Source organism: Aethalodelphis obliquidens, unplaced genomic scaffold (genome assembly GCF_003676395.1).
Source record: "Aethalodelphis obliquidens isolate GAN/ISIS:26980383/991018 unplaced genomic scaffold, ASM367639v1 scaffold24, whole genome shotgun sequence".
Taxonomy (NCBI): Eukaryota; Metazoa; Chordata; class Mammalia; order Artiodactyla; family Delphinidae; genus Aethalodelphis; species Aethalodelphis obliquidens.
In genome coordinates, this window is record NW_020837968.1 from 19,635,569 (window position 1) to 19,656,289 (window position 20,721).

The window sequence follows — 20,721 nt, forward strand, 5'->3', positions numbered from 1 at the left end:
TAATATTGGAAGTTTTAGCCACAGGAATCAGAGAAGAAAAAGAAATAAAAGGAATCCAAATCGGAAAAGAAGCAAAGCTGTCACTGTTGGAAGATGACATGATACTATACATTGAGAATCCTAAAGATGCTACCAGAAAACTACTAGAGCTAATCAATGAATTTGGTAAAGTAGCAGGATAGAAAATTAATGCACAGAAATCTCTTGCATTCCTATAAACTAATGATGAAAAATCTGAAAGAGAAAGTAAGGAAACACTCCCATTTACGATTGCAACAAAAAGAATAAAATATCTAGGAATAAACCTACCTAAGGACACAAAAGACCTGTATCCGGAAAATTATAAGACACTGATGAAAGAAATTAAAGATGATACAAACAGATGGAGAGATATACCATGTTCTTGGATTGGAAGAATCAACATTGTGAAAATGACTCTACTACCCAAAGCAATCTATAGATTCAATGCAATCCCTATCAAACTACCACTGGCATTGTTCACAGAACTACAACAAAAAATTTCGCAATTTGTATAGAAATACAAAAGACCCCGAATAGCCAAAGCAATCTTGAGAACGAAAAACGGAGCTGGAGGAATCAGGCTCCCAGAGTCCAGACTATACTACAAAGCTACAGTAATCAAGACAGTATGGTACTGGCACAAAAACAGAAATATAGATCAATGGAACAGGATAGAAAGCCCAGAGATAAACCACGTACATATGGTCACCTTATCTTTGATAAAGGAGGCAAGAAGATACAATGGAGAAAGGACAGCCTCTTCAATAAGTGATGCTGGGAAAAATGGACAGCTACATGTAAAAGAATGAAATTAGAACACTCCCTAACACCATACACAAAAATAAACTCAAAATGGATTAAAGACCTAAATGTAAGGCCAAAAACTATCAAACTCTTAGAGGAGAACATAGGCAGAACAGTCTATGACATAAATCACAGTAAGATCCTTTTTGACCCACCTCCTAGAGAAATGGAAATAAAAACAAAAATAAACAAATAGGACCTAATGAAACTTAAAAGCTTTTGCACAGCGAAAGAAACCATAAACAAGACAAAAAGACAACCTTCAGAATGGGAGAAAATATTTGCAAATGAAGCAACTGACAAAGGATTAATCTCCAAAATTTACAAGCAGCTCATGCAGCTCAATATCAAAAAAACAAACCACCCAATCCAAAAATGGGCAGAAGACTTAAATAGACATTTCTCCGAAGAAGATACACAGAGTGCCAACAAACACATGAAAGAATGCTCAACATCATTAATCATTAGAGAAATGCAAATCAAAACTACAATGCGATATCATTGCACACCGGTCAGAATGGCCATCATCAAAAAATTTACAAACAATAAATGCTGGAGAGGGTGTGGAGAAAAGGGAATCCTCTTGCACTGTTGGTGGGAATGTAAATTGATACAGCCACTATGGAGAACAGTATGGAGGTTCCTTAAAAAACTAAAAATAGAACTACCATACGACCCAGCAATCCCACTACTGGGCATATACCCTGAGAAAACCATAATTCAAAAAGAGTCATGTACCAAAATGTTCATCGCAGCTCTATTTACAAGAGCCAGGACATGGAAGCAACCTAAGTGTCCATCAACAGATGAATGGATAAAGAAGATGTGGCACATATATACACTGGAATACGACTCAGCCATAAAAAGGAACGAAATTGAGTTATTTGTAGTGAGGTGGATGGACCTAGAGTCTGTCATATGGAGTGAAGTAAGTCAGAAAGAGAAAAACAAATACCGTATGCTAACACATACATATGGAATCTAAAAAAAAAGAAAAAAATGGTGATGAAGAACCTAAGGGCAAGATGGGAATAAGGACACAGACCTACTAGAGAATGGACTTGAGGATACGGGGAGGGGGAAGGGTAAGCTGGGACAAAGTGAGAGAGTGGCATGGACATATATACACTACCAAACGTTAAATAGATAGCTAGTGGGAAGCAGCCGCATAGCACAGGGAGATCAGCTCGGTGCTTTGTGTCCACCTAGAGGGGTGGGATAGGGAGGGTGGGAGGGAGGGAGATGCAAGAGGGAAGAGATATGGGGACATATGTATATGTATAACTGATTCACTTTGTTATAAAGCAGAAACTAACACACCATTGTAAAGCAATTATACTTCAATAAAGACGTTTAAAATAAACAGTTTCAGAGGCAAGTCTCTCATCTTTTCTTTGGCTAAGTCAAAATAATCAAGAAATATTTACTAAATACTGATTATTATGTAGACATATTAGGAAGACTGAAGAAGACATATAAGACATGGTCCTTAAAAAGTTTGGTAGTCAGCACAGACTTAGCGAACTTATGGTTACCACGGGAGAAGGGTTGGGGGAGGACAGATTGGGAGTTTGAGACACTGCTATAATTAAAATAGATAACCAACAAGGACCTACTGTATAGCACAGGGAACTCTGCTCAATATTCCGTAATAACCTAAATGGGAAAAGAATTTGAAAAAGAATAGATACACATATATGTATAACGGAATCACTTTGCTGTACACCTGAGACTAACACAACATTGTTAATCAACTATACTCTATACAACTATACAACTATACAACTATAGAGTATACAACTATACTCTATACAACTATACAACTATAAAATTAAAATTAAAAAAAAAGTTTGGGAGTCAGGACACATATAGTAGAGTGATTAAGAACTTGACTCGAGTCATATAGAACTAGGTTCAAATCCTAGCTCACTGTTTAGCAGTTGTGTGTCTTTGGATAAGTCATTTACCCCCTCTAACTCTCTGTTATCTCACTTATAAGATGGGAATAATAATAATATCTACTTAATAGGACTGTTGTGATAACTAAATGAGAAAACATGTGAATTTTCAGCCTAATGCCTACAACATACTATTTTTTAATCACTGTAAACTATTACTACACAGGAATGAAAATTAATGAATGAGGAGTGTTTCAAATAATGTGAATGAATTTAAACAAAGGAAAGTAAAAGTTTCACTATTGAAAGCCTTTCCTGATTATTAAAACATTTTCCTGGTTGTCTTACACAGCTGTTTCCTCTATCTTCTACTATTATCACCCTCACCATTATCCTTCTTTCTATTATAAAACCCAACAACTTCAACGGCCTTATTTACTAGAAATTAAATCCCCAAATTTATATTTCTAATCCTAACCTTTAAGTCATCTTTTCTAAAGCATATTGGAAATCTCCACTCAGATATCTCAGAATGATCTCAGACTCACCAACAAACAAAAGAACAACTAAAATTGATTATAGCATCCTCCCCAAAGCTGGTTCCTTCTCCTGACTTTTCTTACTTCAGTGATAGCACCATTTTCTTAATCTCTCCAACACAGAGTTTCAGAAATACTAATTCCTCCTCATCTCTTGCCCTTCATTTATAATTAATTAAGTCCTATAGATCCTTCTTCCATGGCTTCTCCATTTGTTCTGCTTCCCCCAAATTTCCTTCTATTTCATGCTGAACACCACTATGAAGAGTTACCTTCCTAATGCATCACCTCAATCAATTCCATAATCCGTTGCAGAAAAGCCTTCTCCTTCTTCTTATAAATAAATGAAGTTCTGATTCTTACCCAGTATTCATGTTAATTGTGCTGCAATAACTTTATTGGTCTTATTTCCTACTATTCTTTTATAGGAATAGTAGCACCCTTTATTGAACTCAGTGTTTTCAGAAAATGCATTATAGTTCCACTGATTACCCCCAACTTTCTTTAGCACCCAGTCTGAAGTAATTCTCCTCTATACTCATATAGAAAAATCAGTATTTGTACAATACATAAGACAATTTACATTTAAGTCTTGTTATTTATATCCAGCTCTGATCACATTAGTTTTTAAACTTTTAAATGTTACACTATAAGCTAGTACTTGAAGGCCAAGTACCCTATTTTACAGACCTTTCTATCTCCTATTATACCAGAAGAATGCATTATATGTGAGGAGATACATCTAAAAAATGAATCTTATGGACCAGCCTACTACTTCAACCTCTCCTCGTAGTACCATTTCGAAGAGAAAGAGTGAAGTCTTCTGATGAGTCAATGGTGAGAAGAAAGGTCCCTGTTCCAATACAGTGTGAGCAACAAGGTCTCCTTGACCTAAAAGGTTTTCTTTCACATGAAAGAGGTATTTCATAGGGAAAGGCAGAGGGAGCAGAGTAACGAGGCCATTAGAAATGCATTCAAATGAAGTCTTATATACAGCAGTGTTTGTTTTATTTTAAAACTGTTAATTTGGCCAATGGAAACATTGAAAACACTGCATATCACAAGTTTCGAAAACCTTGTTTTGGCATTACTTCATTTTTTAATATACCAAATTAAAGAACCAGGAATAACCTGAGACTTCTGACCTTTATAAGCTTGCACAGAATATCTCAGAGATATAACTTTCAAATAGGTGAGAACTCTGAGAACAGTGAGTATATCTTTTACTTTTAGCCTATTAGGTATTTAATAATTTATTATCGAATATATTAGTCCATTTCTAAATAATAGTTTTAATGCAAAGTGAATTCATTGTATTCCTGATTTCTTCTGCACATTTAACTTGAATGTGAAATGTGTAAAAAAGTGCTTTGTAGTATCACACAAAAATTTTCATCTTCATCCTTTCTACTAACCCTTTCCAGATAGTCCATATTTAAAGCTTCTTTACTAGAACCACTTCCCATTCCATCTGAACCCACCATGCAATCACTTGAAAAGATCAGTGGTCTAGGATCTTAGGCTTTGGCCAAATCAGTTTTGTCTTCTGTAAAGTCATTTTCATTAACATCTTATTACAAATTTGATTACATAATAATGGAGTTACAAATGAAAAGTCATAATGTTTGATATTATAAGCACGGCTAAAGATTAAAATGATTTTGCTTCAGAAATGTAGAGTTTATGACAAGGATCTCAATTAAATATTAATGAACCATTAACTGTACTATTTGGAACACAACCATATTTCCACAATTTGGGCATTTTCCTTCAGATATGCACTCAACAGTCACATTCATAAGCTAAAGCTGAGTTAACATAAGAGCTCTATAGTTAAGTCAATATCAAAATATTTGAGTCATTTGGGTAAAATTACTTAAAAAGGCAGTGTTTATTCACTTATGATTTCATTTAAGAAGGAGGGTATTAAGCTGGTATAAGTAGGAAAAAATGCTTAGAGAACAAAAATAAGAGCATGATAAACTAACATTCTCACCAAATTACTGGTCTATAGATATTTGAAGAAACCAGTAGCTGTTTATATAAATAAAACATCAATAACGTGCTAAAAAAGAGTCAGAAAGTTAAAGTAAATATAAAAAGTTAGGCTATTTCCATTAGAAAATAAAGTCCCTGTTGGATTCTACTTTCTTCAAGTATTATAAAAATATACAAATTTTTACAAATACCAGAACAATCATTTGAGTTAATTAATATGAAAGTTACTAAGGCAATTATCCCAAATTAAATCCTAGGGGCTTAAAGAACAGTTGATAAAACTAAACTGTAACCATTTAATGTTTTTAAAATGCCGTGTGTGAATTAGTCTGTTATAATTATGAAAAGGGTGAAACCACATCTTCAGCTTGTAAAGTATTCTCCAGGCTTTCTGTTTCTTAAAGTAATCACAAATACAGCAATTTTGATCTTAGAAAGGAACACCGATAGCTAGTGAATGAGTTTCTTCAGTTCTTTAAGGACCAACTGTCTTAGGAGACAATAACATTTTCTTTTCTTAGAAAGAAATATCAGCTTCCAATGAAACTGTGTAAAAGCTGATATGGAATATTTGATGGAGTTAGAGAAAAGAGGAAAATAACAGACAACATAGAAGAAGCACAGACCAGTAATAAATATTCCTCCTGTAATTCATACCAACTTGACTATATGGCCAAAATTTACCCACAAAAAGAGATTTAAGAGAGTACTCACCACTGAATTATTTCTGTGATTTGAGCTTCCCAATGTGCAACTGATTCCTTCTTGTCTGCTAGATCCTTTACCTCTTCTTCTAACTGCTGGTTGCATGTACTCAAGTTCTCATACAAAGTAGTAAGCTGAAAGGCAGTTTTAAGGTACTTAAAGACGTGTGACTTTTAGGAACAGGAATTCAAGGTGCTCAGATGCCTCTTGTTAAATCTGGTAACTCAAAATTGCTTGTCTTTCTGATTTCCTATTATGATGCACCCTCTGGTCACTGAATGTGGAAACATCAAGTACTCTGAATTCTCCTTCTGCCTTTGCTTTTCCCATACTCCCCATATTGAATTGGTTCCATCTGTGAACATTCTCCATTTGCCTGAAGAACTCCCCAGTTCTGTTGGTAACAACATCTCTCATTTTTTTGTCTGAAAATATCTCTATGTCACCCTCTTTTTAAAAAAACTTATAATTTCAAGCATATACAAAAATGAACAGAAGAGTGTAAGTGAATTCCCATGAGCCCATCATCACTAACTTCAACAATTATCACCTCAATGTCAATCTTATTTCATTTGTACTCCTGTCTTCTTACCCTTTCCTCCGTTATTATTCTGCAGCAAATACCAGACATCATATAATTTTATCCATATATATTTCTGTGTATATCTCTAGAAAATAAGGCTCCCTTTTTATGTATAACCACAATATCATTATCATATTTAAACAAATTTAACAAGTTTCCTTACATTATCACATAGCTAGTAATTGTTCAAATTTCCAGTTGTCTCAAAACATCAAAAGACTTAACAGTCTGTTAAACTGAATCATACCAACAGGTAAACGTAACTTAATGGTTGCTCTATCTTTTAAGTCTTTTTTACTTATAGGCTCCAGATTACTCCATTTCGGCTGCTGTAGTGGAATATCACAGTCTGAGTGGCTTAAACAAGAAACATTTATTTCTGATAGTTCTGGACGCTGGGAAGTCCAGGATCAAGGCACCAGCAGATTCAGTGTCTGGCAAGGGCCCACTTCCTGGTTTTATAGATGGTCGTAGGATGAGGGAGCTCTGTGGGGTCTCTTTTATAAGAGCACTAATCCTATTCATGAAGGCTCTACCTTCATGACCTAATCATCTTCCAAAGCCTATACCTCCAAACAGTACTAGGTGTCAACATCTGAATTTTGGAGGGACACAAACATTTAGTACATAGCAGTTCCCCTCCAATACTTTAATTTTTCTTGTAATTTATTTGTTGAAGAAAGTAGGTTGTTTGTCCTGCAGAGTTCTCTACAGTCTGAATTTTTGCCTTCATTTTTGAAAGACACTTTTGGCTGTATATAATTTTCTCGATTGGCAGTTATTTTCCTTTCTATTCCTTTTTATTATTTATAGATGTCATTCCTTTTTATCCTGGGTTCCATTTTCTTCTGTTGTAAAGACAGCTTTAAGTTTAGCTTTTGCTCCTTCGAATACAATGTGTCTTTCTTCTCTGGCTGCTTCTAGGATTTTCTTTGGTTGGTTGGTTTTTAGCAATTTTTCTATAATGTGTCTAAGGGATTTAATTTCTATTTATCACTTTTAGGGTTTGTGGTATTTCTTGAATTTGTGGCTAAATACTTCTCAGAGGTTTTGGAAAATTATGGGCCATTAACTCTGCAAATATTCCTTCTACCACAGTCTTTCTCCTCTCCTTCTGGGAAAGCAAATATTTGTATGTCATCTTTTCATCACGTCCCCTATGTCTCACATCCACTTTTATGTATTTCTGTCCTTTTTTATTAATATATCTTTTAAAATTTATTATTTATTTAATTTATTTTTGGCTGCGTCTGGTCTTAGTCGCGGTGTGAGGGATCTTTGTTGTGGTGCATGGGCTCTCTAGTTGTGGCGTGCAGGTTTTCTCTTCTCTAGTTGTGGCACATAGGCTCCAGGGCACATGGGCTCTGTAGCTGTGGTGCGCGGGTCCCAGAGCACATGGGCTGTAGTTGAGGCACGCAAGCGTGCAAGTAGTTGTGGCATGCAGGCTTAGTTGCCCCATGGCACATGGGATCTTAGTTCCCTGACCAGGGGTCGAACCAGCATCCCCTGCATTGTAAGGCAGATTCTTTACCACTGGACCACCAGGGAAGTCCCTGTATTTCTGTCCTTTTAAATCTGTATCCAGACTTCAGTATGGGAAGGTTTTTATTTACCCCTTCCTTTCTTTGTTTCTTTCCAATCTACTGTTAAAATTTTCTGTTGGGATTTTTCATTTATTTTTCACTTCTAAAGATTTATTTGACTGTTTTGTATAGATTCCAGTCGTCTGCTGAAATTCTTCATCATGTTTATTTTCTTGAATGTATCATACAGTTATTTTAAAGTTCAGTTAAGAAAATTCCAATACTCGGAATTGTGTGGGTCTGTTTATACTGACTGCCTGGTTTTCTTCTCATTTATTCTTTTCTTACTTTGTTTTTGCTATTATACTTTCATGTCTTGGTTTTCTTTGGTTGTATCTCTTGGTATGCATTGTAATTTCTTACTGCATGCCACATATAGTGTATGAAAATTTTAGAGATAACTTGAGCCTCTATATAATATCTTCCTCCAGAGACTGCTTACTTTTACTTCTGCTAGGCAATTAGACAGATCATGGATTCAGTTACTTAGAGGCTGGGTTTCAGTCACTGAGAGGGCTCATCTCTCTCTGGTTCACCCTTATTTCTAAAATGTAGCCTTTTCGATGAGTTCAACTCAAAGCTTGAATTGATTACCAAGGATCCTGCACCTTGGTGGGCATTGATATTCAGTTTTTCTCTCTAAACTTGTGATACTGTGGAATACTGTGCTCAACTTCCTGGATTCTCTGCTACAGCTTTCATATCTGCAAATGCCTCAAGAGGAAAACTGGCCCTGAATGCTGGGCTCATCTCTCTGTACTACTCCTTTCTAAAGGATCTGGGTCAGTAAAGTCTCGGCTGCCTTCTTATCTCTCCAGTGCCTTCCTGCAGATGAATACTTCCAGGCAGTATTGCTACAGTATTAAAAACATTTTTTTTTAAGTCCAGCTTTATAGCTCTTCTTGGTGAGGTGGTAGGTATGATGTAAGCTAATCTGTCACAGAAGCAAAAATTCTTGTTTATTTAGTTTTTAAAAGTTCATGATAAAATATTTGCATACAATTTTTATTTCATGGCTACATTTTTCTGATAAATGGTCTCAATATGTCATTAGTTATTACTATTCCTTTCTTCCTTTCTGATATATTTGTAGAGATATTGTGTTAGTTTTCTTTCTGATTACTCAGCTTGAAGGAGACGAATTTTTCCTACAAGAATTATTTATAGGTTTGTGAAGATGAGGGGCCATGTGATGGTTAAATTTATGAGTCAACTTGATTGGGTCATAGGGTGCCTAGACATTTGGTCAAACATTCTGGTTGTGTATTTGAAGGTGTCTCTGGGTGAGATTAACATTTGAATTGATTGACTGAATAAAGCAGATTACCTTCCTAATGTGGATGGTTCCCATTCTATCAGTTGAAGGCCTGAACAGAAAAAAAGGCTGACCCTAGTAAGAGGGAATTCCTCCTGCCTGACTTGCTTTCAAGCTGGGACATTGGATTCTGTCCTTGGTCTCTTACTGAAACAGTGGCTCTTCCTGGGTCTGACATAAGAAACTATTGCTACGATTTACATCAGAGAATGTTTTGCCTATGTTCTCTTCTAGGAGATTTATGGTATCATGTCTTAATATTTAAGTCTTCAAGCCATTCTGAGTTTATTTTTGTGTATGGTGTGAGGGAGTGTTTTAACTTCATTATTTTATATGCAGCTGTCCAGCTCTCCCAACACTACTTGCTGAAGAGACTGTCTTTTCTCCATTGTATATTCTTGCCTCCCTTGTTGAAGATTAATTGACCATAGGTGTGTGGGTTTATTTCTGGGCTCTCTATTCTGTTCCACTGATCCATATGTCTGTTTCTGTCAGCCAATACCAAGCTGTTTTGATTACTGTAGCTTTGTAGTATTGTCTGAAGTCTGGGAGGATTATGTCTCCAGCTTTGTTCTTTTTCCTCAGGATTGCTTTGGCAATTCTGTTTTTTGTTGTGGTTCCATATAAATTTTAGGAATATTTGTTCTAGTTCTGTAAAAAATGACATGGGTAATTTGACAGAGATCACATAAAATCTGTAGACTGTTTTGGGTAGTATGGCCATTTTAACAATATTAATTCTTCCAATCCAAGAGCATGGGATATCTTTCCATTTCTTTGAATCATTTTCAATTTCCTTTATCAATGTTTTATGGCTCTTAGCATGTAAGTCTCTCACCTCCTTGGTCAGGTTTATTCCTAAATTTGTTTGTTTTTTTATTGATGCGATTTTAAAAGGGATTGTCTTTTCACTTTCCCTGTCTGAGATTTCACTGTTAGTGTAAAGAAATGCAACTGATTTCTGTATGTTAATCTTGTATACTGCTACCTTGCTGAATTTGTTTACCGGTTCTCGTAGTTTCTGTGTGGAGTCTTTAGGGTTTCCTATATATGGTATCATGTCATCTGCATACAATGACAACTTTACCTCTTCCCTTCTAATTTGGATACCTTTTATTTCTTTTTCTTGTCTGACTGCTGTGGCTAGGATTTCTAATACTATGTTGAACAGAAGTGGTAAGAGTGGGCATCCTTGTCTTGTTCCAGATTTTAGCAGGAAGGCTTTCAGCTTTTCACCTTTGAGTATTATGTTGGCTATGGGTTTGCCATAAATAGCTTTTACATGCTGAGATATGTTCCCTCTACACCCACTTTGGAAAGAGTTTTTATCATGAATGGATGTTGAGTTTTATCAAATGCTTTTTCTGCATCTATTGAGATGATCATGTTGTTTTTGTCTTTTCTTATGTTGATGTGGTTTATCACACTGACTGATTTGCATATGTTGAACCATCCATGTAACCCTGGGATGAATCCAGCTTGATCATGGTGTATGATCCTTTTTATGGTTATTGGATTCGGTTTCCTAATATTTTGTTGAGGATTTTTGCATCTATATTTATCAAAGATATGGGCCTGTAATTTTCTCTGCCAATAAACTGGACAAACTAGAAGAAATGTACAAGTTTTGCCAACTCCCTAAACTAAGTTCATCTGGAATTCTCCTAATGACCCAGGTTTTTTCTGGTGTGTGTTTTTAACCTGTATTTCCATGGGAGATAGGCAGTTTTAGCACAAGTCACAATGCAAAGCTTCATTTCTTCCCCTCTGCCAAAAGACAAATTACTTTATGCATTCCCCATTTAATCCTATCCTCAACCTCATTGTCTTCTTAGAAAGAAAAACGGTCAGAGAACCTGTCACTACCAACGCACATCGTTATCTGCCTATTGAGAACAAGGAACTTACGTATTGTACTCCAGGGTGTGCTATTTACCTTTAAAAATGTATTTTACCATCTATTTTCTTTTTATAGGTTTATTAATTTACATACTATAATTTACATACTATAAAATTCACTCATTATAACACTTATGGTTTGATGATTTTTAGTAAATTTAAACATTTGTGCAATAATCACCACAATCTGGTTTGGGAACACTTCCAATACCTGAGAAATTTCCCTCAAGCTGGTTTGCAGTCAATCCTGGCTTCCACCATGAGTTCTCGGCATCACTGATCTATTTTCTGTGTCTATAGTTTTGTCTTTTCTAGAAACGTAATATCAATGAAATAATACAACATATAGTTTTTTGTATCAGGCTTTTTTCACTTATCATATTATTGAGGTTCAACCACAGTGTTGCACATATCAGAAACTAACCCCTTTTTATAGCTGGGTAGTATTCTATTACATGGATATTAGTACACTTTATTTATCCATTCACTACTTGATGAACATTTGCATTGTTTCCGGTTATTTGCTATTATGAATAATGATGCAATGAACATTCATATACAAGTTTCTAAAGTGACTATGTTTTTAATTCTTCTGGATAAATATCTAGGAGAATTTCCGAGTTATAGGGTAAGTGTATGCTTAACTTTTTGAGAAATTTCAAAACTGTTTTCTGAAGTAGTTATACCATCTTGCACTCCTACAAGCAGTGTAGGAGTTTCAGTTCCTCCATATCCTTGCCAACAGCTGGTATGGTCACTGACTGATTAACTCTTGAGCCTGTACAACAATATGTTTCTATGGTTTAACTTGCATTGTTCCTAATGACTAATGATAGTGAATAGCTTTTCACGTGCTTATTTGTTATTCATATATCTTCTTTCATGAAATTTTCCCCCGTTTTCAATTTTCCCCCTGTTATTTTCCATTGGGTTGTTTGTATTATTTCTTGAGTTTTAAGAGTTCTTTATACATTCCAAATATAAGTCTTTTATCAGATAAATTATTTGAAAATCTTTTCATCTATATATGTCTTTTCATTTTATTAATGTTGTCTTTAAATTTTGATGAGGTCCAATTTATAATTATTTTTCTCTCAAGGTTTGTGCTTTGTGTCATATCTAAAAAATCTTTGACTAATGCCAAATCACAAAGATTTTCTCCTTTGCTTACCTCATATTTCAGTTTATGATCCATTTTGAATTAATTGTGTATGTTATGAGGTAAGGATCTAAGTTAACTTTTTACACATAGATATCCAATTATTCCAGCACCATTTGTTGAGAAGATTCTCCTTTTCCCATTGAATTGCCTTGGTACTTTTGCTGAAAATCAATCAACCATAAATATGACGTCTTATTTTTGGACTCTCTACTCTGTTCCATTATGCCAATGTTACCGTCTTTTGATTACTATAAATTTACAGTTAAGTTTCGAAATTCTGTAGTGTAAATCCTCCAACTTCTGTACCCCTCGCCTCCCCACCCCCCGCCAAATATTTTTGCTATTGTAGATCTTCTGTATTCCCATATAAATTTAAGGATAGGCTTGCCAGTTCTAACAAAAAAGCCTAGTAAAATTTTGATAGTGATTTCCCCAAATCCATAGATCTATTAGGAGAGAACTGCAGTCCTAACAATATGCAGTATGTCTCTCCATTTGCTTAGATATTCCTTAATTTATCTCAGTAATGTTTTGTAGTTGTCTTCCTTTGGTTAACTCTGGGAGCTCTGAAATGTCTGTTTTCAACTACTGTGTCCACTTTGAAACTTTTTTTTCTTGAGCGGATTCATCAATCTCTTCACATTAGCATAACCAGAAGTCTACCAGCTATTTTGGAGAATGTTTTTTGTAGATGCAGTGTCTTCACTAATTCCTACGACACATCCTTTTCTGATCACCATTGCTTTTGACTTACAATCTGTGATTGGGGTTTCAGCTGGAGATTTGCAAGAAGAGGAGGAAATACAAATTTTTGCACTGTCATGTTACAGTAGTTAAAAGGAGTCTTAAATAGATGTGTTTAGTATTTGTCAGGAAAAGTTAATCTTTTCATTCTTACTGAATTAAAGCACAGGGGCTCTGGAGCCAGACTACCCGTGTTCCAATCCCATCCTGCCACTCCCTAGTTTTGAGATTACAAGAGTAGCTTAATCTCCCTTTGCCTCAATTTCCTCATCTGTAAAATGGTAGGAACAATAGGGTATACCTCACAGAGTTATTGTGAGAATTATATGGTTTATATAAAGTAACTCAGGAGAGGGCCTGCACAAAGTAAATTCTACCTAAGCATTACTTCATTTTGCATGTTTGGGAATGAGAAGGTTTTACTATTTGTAAATTGACATACCTGGCTTACGATAATTATAAGACTACACAGGAATATGGAAAAATGCTCATGTTTTAAATGAAATGGCAGATTAGAAAATAAAATGTATATATGACTGAAATTATGTAATAATACATATAAAACAAAACCTGGAAAGGAACATATAAAAGTAAAATAGTTGTTTCATGTTAATGAAATCATAGGTAACTTTTATGTTGAATATTTTCCACATTGTGTAATTTTGCTTTTATGTAAAATAATTATTTAATAGCAAGATACAAATGATAATATTTTCTTACTGGAAACCATTTACTTCCATCCCTTGGCATATATGGCTAATTTTACTTGCAATAAATTACCTTTAATAGAAACTTTGAATACAGACTTCTGAAAATATCAACAAACTTTTTTCTATTTCCTTTTTAATTTTTATTTTTGAAGTTAAAAAAAATCTGACTATGAGACTCTATTAGTTATATAAGTTTCAAAATTAACATACTAATTGCTTTTTGGTTTCTATATCTGAAGTTCTGTTGAGAAGGAATTCGGTTCTCTTCAAGCAGGTTCCCAATGGAACAGTTGGTGTAGCAATGGCAAAGGTATTCTTTGGTTATCCCTCTTGGGGAAAATACCCAATTCAACCAAACCAAAAAATGAATAAATGGAAAGAAACAGTGAAGATGTGCAGTTAGGTGGACTGACAGAGAAGTAAAGCTGAATAAAAGGACCAAAAATAGAGAAGAGGTTCAAATGGAAGAAGACCCAGATCCTTCCCTATTTCTCCAGAAATAAACATTTCCTGTTATCATTTGTCACTGAATACTTGCCAACCATATGATTTGCTCTCAAAGTTCTGTTCATATCCTTTACCACATCTTTCAATTTAGCAAGACAAGGTAATATTCTACTTTTTATAAAATTAGGAGATAGGCTTTTATTTTTATCCTTCAGATCTCATCAAAATCCAAAGAGTATTGTTTAAAAATTATTTCTAAAGATGTATTTCTGGTAAACTTGCCAGAACTTTATGGTTAATAATGAAATGAAACCAAGGGGTGAATACAAGATTTGATCTACATTCGATTTGATTATATCACAATTCAATTTTTCTCTAACTATAATACCATCTTTTACTAGGTAATTTGCTTATAAACTCTACATGAAGTGACCTTCTAGGGTTTAATTATATTTCTTACCTCAAGGTCACTCTTAACAGAATCTTAAAATTCTGTCTGGTAGACAGAAATGATGTTTAATTTTGTAGTCATATTGGTTAAGCCCATTAAATAACAATTATGTGACCTATTTGGATAAAGTTTAAATACTGTTAGTTTTATTTTAGTGGAAGTAACTAAGAGTTATACAATACTGTTCATACAGTATTCATAGTTAAAAAAATAATTTATACTACTTACTATTTGGCCACTTTCCACAGTGTTTGTGTGCATCAGCTTTGTAATTACAAAATAAACTAACAGAGCTCTTTCTCAAGTAGTTTGCGACCAAACAAGCAGTCATTTTTAAATGCTTAGAAAACTGAATAATCATTGGGAAAATAGTGACAGAAATAAAAAGAAATATGGAACACAATGGAAAATTGCGATAGAATGAATGAAAAGTCTCTCTTTTATGACTATTTAGCCATTGTCTTTCAATGTGTTATTGAAATGACTATTAATTGAACATAATACTTTTACTTCAGGAAAATCCTTGAACTCATTACAAAGCACAATTATCCAAACCTTATTATTTAAAAGTAAGTAAAACTATTAAAACTGCTGATTAATATTAGGATTTTTACAGCTGTTAACAACTGGGACGAGAAATGCAGAATGATGTCAGTTCAAGAAATCTGAGATACTAAATGGAAAAAGATTCCTTTAAGTATTTAAAATTTTGTTCATAAATCTAGCTGTTTTAATCTAGGTTTAATCTATGGTTCAGCTCTTTATTCAAGCTGTAGAGTTTATAGGCAGAGTTGGTTTCTTTGGCTTCTTAACTACCAATGGTATTACTTCTAGCTATTATCAGTTCTCCATCATGAATATGACATCAGAACTGTCAAAATTTCTCTAGTTTGGCTTAATTGTTCCTGTTCTTGCCAAAGACAGGCCTCAGCTTAGCCATGACAAAGTAAGTGATTAATAGTAAAAGAGAGATGGAAAGTGAAATAAAGAACAGGGGCTCAAAAAATAAATGAGACAAAGAATAAGACGAGGTAAGCCAAGTCCTCTCTCCAAGAAGACTCCTGTACAGACTGGTAAAATGAAAAATTGCCTGTACACAGAAGGAATCCTTGCGTTTAGGAAGAATAGTAAATAAAAAAATGTACACCAAATATAAAATTATATCTATAATTGCTATGATAGTGCTGAACATCTAGCATGTATCAATGAGTATCAATGAGATTAAATCACTCACCTTATCAAGCTCACTTGTCAGTTTTTTATTTTCTTCCATTAATAACACTTTTTCTCGTTCATACTGTTGTTTGAACTCATTTTCAAATTCTTCCCTTTCACTTTGACTAATACAATGCAAAAATATAAAAGGAAAAAAAGGAATTGAATTAAAGGTAAAATAATGGTATACTAGATTGGCTATGGTATCATATGCCTTATTCTGAAAAGCCACTTATATCTCAATTGCTCCAAATCCCAAACATTTCCCTTAAAATTAGGAAGTCACAATCATTTCCTTTTAGTTAATAAATAGATTTGTCTGCTTAATAATATCTATTTTGTTCTTCATTTGAAAATCTGAGGAAGACATCCTGATTATGTTCACCTTATTCAGTTGTAAATATCCTAGAAAGCATGGGAAAATGAGGAAGCTAGGGAGAAAGGAGGGTATAGGGACCACAATACAATTGCTTACACTCAGCTCTAGATTGCATAGAAAATTCAACTTCCATTTCCAACAGTTCTCTCAACACACTAAGCCCATCCTTCCATTACTCCTGCCTGCCTTCTTCCCTTCCTCCGTAAGTACCTACCTATCTACACATACATACAATATTATAAAACTTATTTAAAATGATAGTTCTAAGGGACAGAATTGATTCACCCTTAGGGGTAAACACAGTTTTAACGAACTTTTTAAAAATCTCCAAAGGGAGGAGTCTGGGAGGCGGCGCCGCAGGGGACAGAGGGACGGACGCGCTCGAAGGCCAACGCGGAGGCCGCGATACTGGCGCTGCCCCGCCCGCTGCTTTTGGCCGCCGGCTGCCTGGCAGCGCTCTGCGTGACGAGCGCGGCTCAGAACACCACGCTGGCCCCGAACGTGACTACACCCTCGGCTTTACCGACTACCACCAGGACAGCCCCGGTGCCGCCGCCGCTCCGCCGGGCACCACTCCAGCACCAGAAATCTCTGAAAGCCGCAACAACCGGGTTTCCTGTTTTGATGCTAATGCTGCTAACACTACCTGCTTTTGGATAAAATGCAAAGGTAAAGGCTACTGTTCAGGTAATTCAACAGTTCGTGATTGCAAGGTGGTGAACAGCACAGAATTCTGTCCTGCGTCCACTGCCACACCATTGCCAACCAACTCTACAGCTAAAACCACAACTCCGCCTTCCTCTTCTACAGCTTCCACCACAACTACTACATCAGGTACAACTGATACCTCTTTAACTCCAACTTCACAACCTGCACGGAAGTCTACCTTTGATGCCACCAGTTTCATTGGAGGAATTGTCCTTGTCTTGGGTGTGCAGGCTGTAACTTTCTTTCTCTATAAACTCTGCAAATCTAAAGAACGAAACCACCACACTCTGTAAACAGACCCGCTAAATTAACAAGAACTGGTGTGTAACCCACTGAAACCAAAATATTATCTTTCAAGATGTCCCACATGGAAGACGCTATTCTAGGATCTTTAATTTTTCAAAGGATGCATATAGGAGCATCGCCCTTGAAGAAAAATCATTTAAATCATTTTGCTCAACGGGCATATTTAAAATATTCTGCACGAATCCTTGTGGCTGTCTTCTTTTATTTTAAATGTCTGCTGCTGTGGGATTATGTCCTCTCTTCTTGACATGCCAAATGTAACTCTGTAAGCGATGGAAAACATTGTCCTGCGCAGACAACCTCCTGACCCTTTTGGCAATTTCAATGTAGTCATTTCAAAGCCTGAAAGCTGCATTATTTTCATCCTAACTCAGGATGTAGTTTAGCGACCAGAATTGAGAAGAACGTGCCAAATGAGCATCAATCCGGTGGATTTTGGGCTATCATTTCAAACGTGGAAAAAATTTATAAACGTAGTATTCTTAGAGTAAAATTTAGTGTTTGATAAGTTATTTTTTCTACATTAGAAAACAGATGCCACACACGGAATTACATTCCAGATTTAAAGAAAAAATCAATGGAAAGGATACAAAACATTAAAGTGTAGCAGGTTATTGTTCATACTTGTAAAGCACCTTATATCATTGAGAAAATAAAAAACAGTGTCTTAAAAGACAAAAAGACAAAAAAAGAAAAAGAAACAACAAAAACCTCCTAAGGGAGAAAGGGGAATCAGTTTTTGAATACTGAGTTGAAGTGCAAATAAAGAGGCTTATCTCTACAGCAGTGTGATGGAGGATGTTAGTTAGCAGTAAATGTGAAGCAGTTCTGGGTAATTTTATGATTGCTTCCAAGTCAATAAACAACATAAGTAACGGCTGATTTTAAAAATGTAATCTTAAAAATCCCTTCCTCACTAAATTATTGAATATAAATTAAATTATAATTTAAATGATAACTTCTAGGAAAATAACCATCCTGTGTCCAAACAAATGTGTCCCTTTCCTTCTTATCTATAATCAAAATGTGAAATTTAGTTATGTTTAGGAATCTTTCTTTCTTTTTTTTTTTTTTTTGCAGTACGTGGGCCTCTCACTACTGTGGCCTCTCCCGTTGCAGAGCACAGGCTCCGGACACACAGGCTCAGCGGCCATGGCTCACGGGCCCAGCCACTCCGCGGCACGTGGGATCTTCCCGGACCGGGAAACGAACCCGTGTCCCCTGCATTGGCAGGCGGACTCTCAACCACTGCACCACCAGGGAAACCCAGGAATCTTTCTTGATTCAGAAGCAACTCCAAACAACAATGAAAAAAATACGAAAAATTACAAAGAAGCATCCTTTCAGAAAAATAACTATATGAATAAATTGAGTAAAATTTCTACATACAACCATTTTTGTTTTTTCCTATTAGCGTTAAACAAAACTTAAGTCTCTCTCATACTGAAATGAAATAAACAAACTCTCCCCTAAACTCTACGTCACACTTCATTTTCCACTTTCCTTGTCTTCCCATTCACTGGCAACCACCTTGAAATCTTGAGAGTTTGCCGTATCCACTTCCTCACTGCCTAAATTTTCCTCCCTGTGCCAAAATCTGACTTCTACTGCCACCACCTCAAAAACACTGTTGTCCGCAAACTCATTATTGTCCCAACTGTTATTACATCCAATCTACTGGCTACCCTTGACAGTGTTGTCCATTCCCTCCCTCTTGAAATGCTGTCCTCCCTTGGCTTCAGTGATACCCACTTTCTTGATTTTCAGCCTACATTTAGACTTTTCAGCTGTATTTGTGAGCCCCCCAACCCCTCTTTCCTCCATGTAAATGCCAATGCTCCCAGGTATTCTGTCACAGGTGCTCAACTTTTTTTTTTTTTTTTTTTTTTACACATTTTCCCTGAGCTATCCCATCTATTATACCACCTATTTCAATTATCATCCATTATGCTGACAAACTCTGAATCTACATCTGAAGCTTTTCTGGGCTTCAAATTGCTGACTTGATATCTCCCCAAAGTTGTCTCCCAAGCACCTCAAATTCAACATGCCCAACCATAACAACAGAAAAACAAGTTCCAAACACCCCACGTACCTTCCCCTGTGATCATACACTCTACTTATTCTTCTCTTACTACAGGAGAAAAACATAGCTAAGGTTGCTCTTTGCTTATGCGCCTGCTCAAGTACACTTTTCTCCTCTCTGTCCTGAATCATCTACTGGTACTTTCTATCAGATTACAAGCATGGTGTTATTTTTGAGACAAATTTCTCCTCCAGTTATTATCTCGTTGCTTTTATTATCTGCTTGCTCTTACAATTGCTCTCCTTCAAGTCTTTGGATCCATTATGGGGTTTCTGCCCACTACTGTTCCACTGAAATTGTTCTTATCAAAGTCACCAATGACATTCATATTGTTAAACTCAACTATCAATTACATGGTCCTCATCTTATTTGATTTAGACCTCATCTAATATAACATGTAGACAGATTTGATACGCATTCATCATAACACCAAATTTGGACACCAAATTTGCACACCAAATTTGCCTGGTCATCTTCCTATCATTCTTACTGCTCTTTCCCTCTCCACTTTGCTGTTTCTTCCTCATTTCCAAACTTCTAAAGATTGGAGTGCTCCAGGTTGCAGTCCTAGGACTTCTTTTCCATCTATATTCATTCACTAAGTGATCTCATGTAGTCTCACCCCTTTAAATATCATATGAATGATAAATACTCCCAGGATTTTACCTCTAGCCCTGAAATCCAGACTAGTCTGTATGATGACCTGCTTGACATTTCCACCTGGATGCCTAAAAAGCACCTCAAACAGAATTTGTTTAAAATGAGCTCCTGATATTCCCATCCCCAAAATGCTGCTTCTGTGGTTTTCCTCTCTAAATGGTAACTATATTCTCCTAATTGCTAAGGCCCAAAACTGTAGCACCATCCTTGATTTCCCCTCTTTCTTTCTTACCCCATATCTAGTCTATCAGCAAATATCATTATTTTTACCTTTTAAAGAAATTGGAATTCGAACATTTTTCACAGCCAATTCTGCCACCACCCTAGGCCCAATCCACCATTATCTTTTGCCTGGATGATTGCAATAGCCTTCTCAATGGTTTCACTGCTCTTTCTCTTATCTAGTTCAGACTTTTCTTAATCTAGTAGTCAGAATAATCCTGTTAAAACACAAGTCAATATTTGTCCATTTTCCACTCAAAATCCTGCAATGCTTCTCCGCCATGGT

The 20,721-nt window shown here is 35.7% G+C and overlaps 1 protein-coding gene across 15 annotated transcripts in view; it reads right to left on the minus strand.

Annotated features, from left to right (window-relative positions):
• Positions 1-20,721, minus strand: part of CDC42BPA (CDC42 binding protein kinase alpha) — a 311,334-nt gene that overhangs the window by 71,776 nt on the left and 218,837 nt on the right. For all 15 annotated transcript variants that reach the window (XM_027122374.1, XM_027122372.1, XM_027122377.1 and 12 more), the window contains 2 exons: positions 16,094-16,199; positions 5,975-6,099 (listed from right to left, as the gene is read on the minus strand). In XM_027122374.1, coding sequence (XP_026978175.1) covers positions 5,975-6,099; positions 16,094-16,199 — 231 coding nt within the window. The remainder of the gene's footprint in view (positions 1-5,974; positions 6,100-16,093; positions 16,200-20,721) is intronic.